Below are 10,302 nucleotides of genomic sequence, written 5' to 3'. Positions count from 1 at the left end.
TCTGCTTAGGAAGAAAGAGGTAGGGCCTGAATCCCTCAGGCTGAGTCCAAACAGCTGCTCCTACAGTGGCTGCTAGTACTTGCAGTGCTTGGCACAGACTGAAAATGGTGAGTTCTTCCTCGGTGTGTTTTGGGATACATTGCATGTCAGCAAATCCCTTACCCAAAGCCCGCTTTTACCATCGTTCTAGTTACATAACACCCAAGAGCTAGTTCTCAAGAGAAAGGGGTTCTCTGACCCAGTCCAGTGCTGCTTTAGGTGCATTTGTTTGTCAACAAGTGAGTTGCTTAGTCAAAGCTGAGTGAATAATGGGGGGAAATATTAATCCAATGGTTTATTTTAAAGTAGCAAAATCTGCAAACAAATAATTCCATGGCTATATTTGTGAATTTATTTAGTTAGCTTTATGCACCCGGTAAATAGACCCTGATCCAAAACTCACTGAAGTCAATGGGAGTCTTTCTAGTGACTTCAAAGGGCTTTGGATGAGACCTCATAAAGCTCAAAAGAAAAAGAAGTCAGATAATTTATTTAACAACTGTTGCATAAAGGCTCTGACACAATGTTCTCATTGCATAAAGCTTATGAATATTATTGAACCAGATACCAAATAAGTTGTAAGAAAATTATGGTCTGATCAGTTTGCTCACAGAAAATGAATATGAGTTATTCATCCAGCGGTAGTAGAACACAATTTTCATCACAGATACACCATGTGCAGTGTAGACATCTGAGTCAACCTGCTTATTCAACCAGATCTAGTGAAAAAAGCCAGTTGTTCTGGGGGGGAGAAGGGAATTTTTAAAATGTTCATTTAAGCATATCCTGTGAGAATTTTTCAGTTTTTCAGACAAAAAATGGAAACTTAAATTGAAAACACTTTCAATTTTTGAAATTATTTTAAGAAAATATTTCATAAAAATATTTTTTTTAAAAATAATTGTTACCAAAAATTGAAATTGTCTTAACGTTGTAAAACAGGAATATCTAAACAAAAATGAAATGTTTCCATTTAAATATTGTTTTTGGTCAAAAAGACGTCTTTATTCAAAAAAAGTTGCAGTGGAAAAATGTCAGCCTGCTCTCTGTGTAACCAATGATAGCTGTCCCCATGCTTATGACCCCCTTTTCTTCTTAATTTTATGGGGTGAGCATGGAAAACAAGAGGAGTGAGGGGTCACAAGGACTTTTTTCACACTGGAATTGTAGACTTGCCTATCATATCCTGCAAGTGGATGGCAAAATTTACAGTGATATCCCCCATGCTTTAAGTTGCTCAGATTTGACAAGATAAGCAAGGTCCGACCTTTTCAGTACTTACGGTACAAAACTGCAAGGAAACTCTAGCTTACTACAGCAACTAGTGCTAGTGATGCCGTAAATTACTGCAGTATTGGCAATCTGGAACACCCAAAAATGTCAGGCCTCAACAAATAATGAGATGTTAAAATAATAAATTTGGGTTTTTTATTTTCCTTCTATTCTTTGAGCCTTTAGATTAATCTTTTCAGGTTGTTTCAGCAAATAGAGGTAAAAGCTGACTTTAAAAAAGAGGAAAAGAAAAAACTGGGATTATCACATCATCACATGACTGCAGGAGCTTCAGCTTTCAGAAAAACATGACTTGTGAAAAAGAATGTTTTGGCAATGCTATGACTGATTTCTCTTTGAGGCCCTGACTCAGCAAATCATCCCAACTCAGCTAAGTGCTTAAGTAAATGGATTTAAGTATATGGTTATTTGCTTTGCTGAACCCAATGCCCCAATATGTCACTTGAGCTAAAAAGAGCAGTTGAAGGTGTTGACCACTTTTATTCTTTTCATTTGGTCTCTCCCTTCTCCCTCCCCCCCCACCCAACCCCTCCACTGTCCTGCAAGAAAACACACACTAGTCTAAATCAAGCTGGTTTACAGCTGGTCTGTTATGAGACCTGGAATTTTATATCAAGTTAAATTTTAGTCCAATGATTCATTTGTCTTCTCTCTATGCTTTCTCATTAATAGCTTTGTTGATCCATGCCAAATATGAAGCTATGGTCTTCTGCTCATGTAATGTACTTACATTTGTATAAAGATCTTAGATTTGAGTCACAAGGCTCAAAATAATGCACAGGCCTTAAGATTCCATTGTATTGGGAAGATGGGTCATTATCTAAGTGGTCCCCCCTCCACAGCACAAGCAATCAGCTTAAGTTGTCTGAAAGTGTGGGAGCATAAATTAATTGATCCACAGAAGATGTACAAACCATGTTGCTGACAGGCAGACATTGGAAAGGGCAGGCACATGGACAAAGCTATAAGAGTGGAAAAAATCATTGGCACACAAACAGCGCGTTGCTTGGATGAAGAAATCCTCAAGGAAGCCTGCGTTTATTGGACAGTAAGGATTTCACGTCCTTTTACCAAATTAAGTATATTTGATGGCAAAATTCAATTGCTTTCTGTAGTGCCCCACTCTTTATTTTTGGGCTTCTTCCCTGGAAAACATGAACATACAGCAAATATTTTTTGTTACAGTTTTGGAGGACAGAGCCCCAGCTTCTGTTGTACCCATGGTGGCCAGCATGTCTATGCCTCCTCCCTGAATATGATCTGCAGTCTTTTTTGCCACTAGTTCTGACAGGTTGGGTGTAGTGACAGATGGCAAGGAGCAGCCAGTCAGCAGGGACCCCCTTTCCATGATCTGAATGTATTTTCTCTGGAGTTGAGAGAGGCTCCCCCACTTAGCTGGGATCCCATCCAACAATGATACAGGGAAGACATCACTAGGAGGCCTGGAGTGGGGCATCCCGCCCTCGTTACTTGAGCCATAGCAATTGTGGGCACCTACTGTGCTGGGCTTGGAAGGCGGGGTCCTGAGAGTCAGGTGTGGCCTCTTCCTTTATCTGGGAGGCTGCCTGGCATTGAGGTGAAGCAATTTTTAATTGAATGATTGGCATTAATTAGCAAGTTTATGGAAAACAGAAACTATCAGACTAGCTTGATAAATATGGATTACAAGTTTTGTTGATAGAGGCCATAGTTTTGATGTAATAGACTTGGACTTCTGTAAAGCATTTGATGTTGTACCATATGACATTTTAATTAAGAAACTAGTGATACAAAAATCTACATGGCACACGTTAAATGGATTAGAGCTGGCTAACTGATAAGTCTCAGTCTAATGGTAAATAGGGAATCATAGAGAAGTTGTGTTTCTAGTGAGGACCTACCGGGATAGGTTCTTGGCCCTGCACTGTTTAATATTTTTATCAATGAGCTGAAAGAAAACATAAACTCATTACTGATAAAGGTAAACATTTGGGGACAATGTATACCTTCAAATCAGCGGCACTGCTATGGGTACCTGCATGGCCCCACAGTATGCCAACATTTTTATGGCTGACTTAGAACAATGCTTCCTCAGCTCTCGTCCCCTAATGCCCCTACTCTACTTGCGCTATATTGATGACATCTTCATCATCTGGACCCATGGAAAAGAAGCCCTTGAGGAATTCCACCATGATTTCAACAATTTCCATCCCACCATCAACCTCAGCCTGGACCAGTCCACACAAGAGATCCACTTCCTGGACACTACAGTGCTAATAAACGATGGTCACATAAACACCACCCTATACCGGAAACCTACTGACCGCTATTCCTACCTACATGCCTCCAGCTTTCACCCTGACCACACCACACGATCCATCCTCTACAGCCAAGCTCTGCGATACAACCGCATTTGCTCCAACCCCTCAGACAGAGACAAACACCTACAAGATCTCTATCAAGCATTCTTACAACTACCATACCCACCTGCTGAAGTGAAGGAACAGATTGACAGAGCCAGAAGAGTACCCAGAAGTCACCTACTACAGGACAGGCCTAACAAAGAAAATAACAGAACGCCACTAGCCATCACCTTCAACCTCCAACTAAAACCTCCCCAACGCATCATCAAGGATCTACAACCTATCCTGAAGGATGACCCAACACTCTCACAAATCTTGGGAGACAGGCCAGTCCTTGCCTACAGACAGCCCCCCAACCTGAAGCAAATACTCACCAGCAACCACATACCACACAACAGAACCACTAACCCAGGAACCTATCCTTGCAACAAAGTCCGTTGCCAACTGTGCCCACATATCTATTCAGGGGACACCATCACAGGGCCTAATCACATCAGCCACACTATCAAAGGCTCGTTCACCTGCACATCTACCAATGTGATCTATGCCATCATGTGCCAGCAATGCCTCTCTGCCATGTACATTGGTCAAACTGGACAGTCTCTACGTAAAAGAATAAATGGACACAAATCAGATGTCAAGAATTATAACATTCATAAACTAGTCGGAGAACACTTCAATCTCTCTGGTCACGCGATTACAGACATGAAAGTTGCGATATTACAACAGAAAAACATCAAAACCAGACTCCAGCGAGAGACTGCTGAATTGGAATTCATTTGCAAATTGGATACAATTAACTTAGGCTTGAATAGAGACTGGGAGTGGCTAAGTCATTATGCAAGGTAACCTATTTCCCCTTGTTTTTTCCTCCCCCCTGTTCCTCAGACGTTCTTGTTAAACCCTGTATTTGTGCTGGAAATGGCCCACCTTGATTATCACACACATTGTAAGGAGAGTGATCACTTTAGATAAGCTATTACCAGCAGGAAAGTGGAGTGGGGGGAAAGAAAACCTTTTGTAGTGATAAACACCCATTTTTTCATGGTTTGTGTGTATAAAAACATCTTCTGTATTTTCCACAGTATGCATCCGATGAAGTGAGCTGTAGCTCACGAAAGCTTATGCTCAAATAAATTGGTTAGTCTCTAAGGTGCCACAAGTACTTCTTTTCTTTTTGAGTAGGAGTAGGGTCTGGTTATATTACCTCTGTATTTGGCATTGGTGTGACTGCTGCTGTAATGTGTCCTCTTCTGGTGTCCACGATTCAAGAAGGATGTTGATGAATTGGAGAGGGTTCAGAGAAGAGCCACAAGAATGATTAAAGGATTAGAAAACATGCTTTATTGTGGCGGTTCAATGACAAGACAGAACACAGCTTTTAGCAAGCAAGCAGGCTGGTCTCTGCTAACGGGCTTCCCCCTGTCAGCTTTCCACCTTCCCCTTTATTCTCTCTCTCTCCCCCCGTGCATTACATTCTCCAACAGATAAAAGGAATACACTGGCTTTGTTTAACATTCTTATTTACCAATTTCTATCTACCGCATTCCTTGCTCTCGGGCCTTGAGCCCAGTCCTGAGAGGCTTCCCACGATACATATCATCTTGGCGAGATTCCAAGGTTGATGCCCTTGAAAGAAGCTGTGTGTGCACTACTCCTACACAACACTCCGGGTGTGCCCTGAATGTTGCCAAGCGCATAAACCTTTATGAATCCTACATCCCCTCCTTTTTTGTTTATTTGTGCTCGGCCATCTCATGGTAGCCATCAATTTGCATTTGCAAGCCAATTAACTCCCGGACAGACAAGGTCATAACTCGTGGAGCCTGCCAGGGCGGGTCTCGACAAAGCCTTAACAAAAAGGAATACATTGTACACAGCAGCAGCAAAAAATAAGCTTAAGAAGGTAAAGTGTGATTGGCCGGGCCCCAATTAGCCATGCTAGAGTACTGGGAAGAGAGGTTCGAGTAAGCGGCGAGCATCATCTCATTCCCAATTTCCTCAGGGTGATGACATACTGGAATAAGGCACGTACCTAACAATTCTTCAGCTGCTACAAAATCAAATAAACAAAAGTGGGTAACATTTGCTATTGAAGCCAATCTTTCCCATAGGTCATATGTCATTCGGGCCTGTAACGGAGAAAGCGCTCCCGAATCAACCCCTCCAGGAAATAGCAGGCACAAAAGGCATACAATCAGTACAGAATTAGCAGTAATTTGGGCGAGAATTGCCACAAACAAAGTCTCAAGAGTCTCTGGCTGTTGGTTTGCTGCCAGTCTTCGTTGAGCCGCGGCGACCAATGCTTTTACTGCTCCCCATGTCACGGGCTGGCTTGGGACGCTATGCCTCTTCTGTTTCCGTCCCGCCGTTGTCGACCCGGGAGGCACCGCGGTCTCCTCCAAGGTCAGCTGAAAATCTGGTATGGGGTTCAACAGCCCTGGTGCCACACCATGCTGTTTCAGTGCCGGTCGCACACACCAGGCCGGAGCCCACAACGGTCCTGCAGGGAGAAACACAGCAGCATATCCCCGACCCCAAGTGATTAAAGGCACTGGGCCCAACCATTGCGGATCGGGCAGCTGATGGTAATAGACACGCGGTCTTTCCATTTGTGAAAATGCCGATCCGCGGGGGTCTGCTGATCTGCGTTCAGCGTTAAATTATTTAAAGTAAACAAAAGGATATGCAATTGTTGCTGAATGTCTCCTAAGATTCGGAGACGCAGCTCCCCTTGTTTTAATTGTTTGTCGAGCAAGATTTTTAGCATGCGATTTGCACGTTCAACAATAGCTTGGCCTGTGGAATTATAAGGGATCCCGTGTCTGAGACGGACGTCCCATTGGGCACAAAAGATGAAAAGTGCTGTGGAGCAATAGGCTGGGGCATTATCCATTTTTATCTGGCTCGGGTGACCCATAACAGCAAAACAGGCTAGCAAATGGTGAATAACTTTGGGAGTGGCTTCCCCACGCTGTGGGGTCGCCCAAAGGAATCCCAAATAGGTATCAATGAAAACATGTAAAAATGAATAGGGGTGGAATTGTGGCACGTGAGTGACGTCCATTTGCCACAGCTGATTCGCTGCGGTACCTCTAGGGTTAACGGCATAAAAAAAGGTAGGGGCAGCAGCGGCACAGTGGGGGCAGGAATGAACAATAGAACGCGCATGATCAGCAGGAATATGAAACTGTCGGGCCAAAACAGAGGCAGACTGATGAAAAAAGGAATGGCTTTCAATGGGGTCAGAAAAAAGGGAATTTACCTGACCACGTAACGCGCGATCGGCGCGCGCATTGCCTTCAATGAGTAGCCCAGGCAGAGGGGTATGACTGCAAATATGAGCAACAAAATAAGGGAAATTACGAGTGGTGATGAAATACTGTAAGGACAAAAACAGGCGAAGAAGGTCCGCATCGACCTGAGGGGTAATGAGGGCAAGGGGTAAATGATCAATTACCTGATAAACATAATGCGTGTCCATGATCAAATTAAAGGGACAATCAGCAAAAAATTGAAAGGCCAAAATAACAGCAGCTAATTCCAAGGACTAGTAAAGCTCTCCAAGCGCTGTGCATGCAAATATTGTTGTACAAGTGAATGAAGCGCTTTCAGCTTTTCTAGAGGGAGCGGCCGCTGGTCAATCCATACGGGCTCTAAGGATTGCCATACCAATGGTAATGCGGATGGCAAGGTGGGTGAGGGAGGATTTTGGGCCATTATATATTAATATCGAGGGTGGTGTCCAGCTTTGTAAGTAAATCGCGGCCCCAAATATTGAGGTGGACAGGGAGTACAAAAGGGCAGATTGTAGCAAGGGCACAGCCTCCTGGTTTAGAGACCGTGACCCAAGACAAACTTTGGCGCCCAGGTTTGCTACCCCCGATCCCCCACAACTCTTTAGAAGGAACTGTTGGCCAACCGACCGGCCACTCCGGATCACGAATCACCATAACGTCAGCTCCAGTGTCCACCAGCCCTGTAAAAGGAACGTTATTTAAGAGAAGTGTTAACTGAGGTTTCGAGGGGCAGACCGACATTGTCAGAGCAACAAGTGGAGAGGACGTATTGTGAGACGGCGACTGAGACAGCGTCGATCCAAAGCCGTTCCCGCCCCGGGTTCGATCCTCTGCGGCTGGCACCTGATAGGGGACTAAAATCAATTGTGCAATTGACCATCCACGCGGGAGCGATTGCGGAAGATGGGTCCACACCTGAACCTTAATAACACCAGTGTAATCAGCATCGATGACTCCTGGGATGACAAAAAAACCCTGTTTCCCAGCGTGTGAGCGAGGGAGAACCAGACCCACAAATCCGGCAGGGAGAGGTCCCGTCACCTGTGTAGGTATGGCGCAAACCTCCCCCGGCAACTGAAAATCAGCGTCCTCCTGCATAATCAAATCAAGCCCTGCACTTCTGGCAGTCGCCGCCCTCATGGAGTCTATGGATTGTAAGGCAGAGGAACAGTTGTCTGAGTGGGAAACACCCCCGTTTGGCCCTGGGTTCGGGGGGGACCCGTCGTGCGGTTTCCCGACCCGCTACGACACTGATTAGCCCAGTGATAGCCCTTCCGACACTTGGGGCACTTCTTTGAGGGGCGGGCGGGCGCCGTCGATGAGCGGCACTCCCGCTGAAAGTGACCCTCCTTACCACAGCGGTAACAACGCTTCCCCTCCTTCCCGGTTTTTCGCAGGGCGGCAGCCAGAACTCCAGCCTTATGTGCTTGGCTTCCGATGTTTTGGCACGCCCGCAGCATGTCCAACAGCTCTAGAATTCCAGAGGCTTGTGCAGCCTGGAGAGCACGGCGGCAATCCTCGTTCGCATTTTCAACCGCCATTTTTAACAGGATCTCCTGAGCTGCCGCAGGGCTATCCACCTGTCGGAGGATAGCCTCCTGCAATCTGTTGGTAAAATCCATAAAGGACTCTGATGCACCCTGACGGATACTGGCAAAGCTTTTAGTAGGCCTGCCCGAATCCGGGACCTTCCGGAAAGCATGCTGGGCGCAGGCGGAAATAATGGGGAAGACGGCCTGAGGGAGTTGAGACTGCAGCTGAACGGTAGCAAACTGGCCCTCCCCTGCCAAGTGCTCATAAATGACACCTTGCTCTCTATATACCTGGGCTTGGCGTTCCACCATCTGCCGATACTCACTAAGCCAAATAACATACTGACTAGGTGTCAGCATCATGCGCAACAGCGCCTTCCAATCTTCAGGGATCAGAGTGTACCCACTACCTAGCCCTTCAATGAGACCACGCACATACGTGCTAGTCAGGCCGAACTCGCGAATCGCTTTCTTTACCTCTCTGATCACCGAGTAAGGCAAACTGACCCAGTCTGCAACCTGGTTGCCCTGGCCATCATCCTGCCAGGTCACCGGACAAACTGAGACCAGATCAGCCAGCTCCTCTGCTGTAAGATCTGAGCGAGTCCTCGCTGTGTGAACCATTTGTTGCACCAGCGAAAGCCTCTGAGCAGACGCAGACGACCCCCCGGGGGGCCCCGGAGCATGGGGCCCCACGGGCGGAGGGCGATCACACACCGGCTCCGGTGGGGAAGGCCAGGGAGGCGGTGGTAATAGAGGCACTGGGGGCGAAGCAGGGGGAGGGATGGTTGCAGGAGCGGACGGGGGTGGCGGGATCGGCAGCCCCTCTGTTGGCGCGGGAGAGGGTCTTTCTGAGGTGACACACCGTGTTGCATCAGTAGGAGGGGGGGTGGCTGCAGGAGCGGACGGGCGTGGCGAGATCACCAGGCTCGCGAGGGAGGGCTTGTCCGGGGCGACACGCTGTATCACGTCGCGGCAGAGGTGCCAGGCATGTAAAGCCTGCACGGACGCCCGAGGCTCTTTGTGCAATGTCTGGCCCAACCGCTCCCAGTCCGCTAGCTTAAGGGTTCCGGCTTCAGGGTACCACGGGCATTGGGCACTCACCTCCTGTAGCAGGAGAGTGAGTTCTCGAGTGGGGCAGTCATGCTGAGCCTTACGCAGCAAATACTGTAGCTCATTGCGGTGTTGCACTTGCAAAGCAGAGAGGGAGCTTCCCATACTTACCACAACGAAAAATACTCACCGGGATCCCCGAAGCGGATGAGTGACGCGTCTGAAACCCTTGCCGGGCGAGGTGAGTGCTGAGGGCCCCACGTTTGGGCGCCAGTTGTGGCGGTTCAATGACAAGACAGAACACAGCTTTTAGCAAGCAAGCAGGCTGGTCTCTGCTAACGGGCTTCCCCCTGTCAGCTTTCCACCTTCCCCTTTATTCTCTCTCTCTCCCCCCGTGCATTACATTCTCCAACAGATAAAAGGAATACACTGGCTTTGTTTAACATTCTTATTTACCAATTTCTATCTACCGCATTCCTTGCTCTCGGGCCTTGAGCCCAGTCCTGAGAGGCTTCCCACGATACATATCATCTTGGCGAGATTCCAAGGTTGATGCCCTTGAAAGAAGCTGTGTGTGCACTACTCCTACACAACACTCCGGGTGTGCCCTGAATGTTGCCAAGCGCATAAACCTTTATGAATCCTACACTTTATAATGAAAGGCTCAAGGAGTTCAATCTATTTAGATCAAAAAAGAGAAGCTTAAGGGGTGACTTGATCAGTCCCCTACATGGGAAGCAGTTA

The 10,302-nt window shown here is 46.8% G+C and overlaps 1 protein-coding gene across 2 annotated transcripts; it reads right to left on the bottom strand.

The window, feature by feature from the left end:
* Positions 1-5,120: 5,120 nt before the first annotated feature.
* Positions 5,121-9,839, bottom strand: LOC141994420 (endogenous retrovirus group K member 113 Gag polyprotein-like). Of its 2 annotated transcripts, XM_074964644.1 has the most exons (3): positions 8,328-9,839; positions 6,940-7,006; positions 5,898-6,177 (listed from the first exon to the last, which is right to left on the bottom strand). In XM_074964644.1, exons 1-3 carry the CDS (start codon positions 9,721-9,723, stop codon positions 6,018-6,020), a joined length of 1,623 nt encoding a protein of 540 aa, XP_074820745.1. In that variant the 5' UTR covers positions 9,724-9,839; the 3' UTR covers positions 5,898-6,017. The 2 variants fall into 2 exon arrangements, with proteins under 2 accessions (XP_074820744.1, XP_074820745.1); XM_074964643.1 differs by lacking the exon at positions 6,940-7,006 and having other exon boundaries at positions 5,121-6,177.
* Positions 9,840-10,302: the final 463 nt, after the last annotated feature.

Source organism: Natator depressus, chromosome 10 (genome assembly GCF_965152275.1).
Source record: "Natator depressus isolate rNatDep1 chromosome 10, rNatDep2.hap1, whole genome shotgun sequence".
Lineage (NCBI taxonomy): Eukaryota > Metazoa > Chordata > Testudines > Cheloniidae > Natator > Natator depressus.
This window is presented reverse-complemented; position numbering and strand designations above follow the sequence as displayed.

Excerpts from the sequence above, each read along its gene's own strand:
- LOC141994420 (XM_074964643.1), bottom strand. The coding sequence starts at position 9,723 with ATGGGAAGCTCCCTCTCTGCTTTGCAAGTGCAACACCGCAATGAGCTA. Across the intron at positions 6,178-8,327 it reads GAAGCGTTGTTACCGCTGTG|GACCGTTGTGGGCTCCGGCC; the intron begins GTAAGGAGGGTC and ends TTCTCCCTGCAG.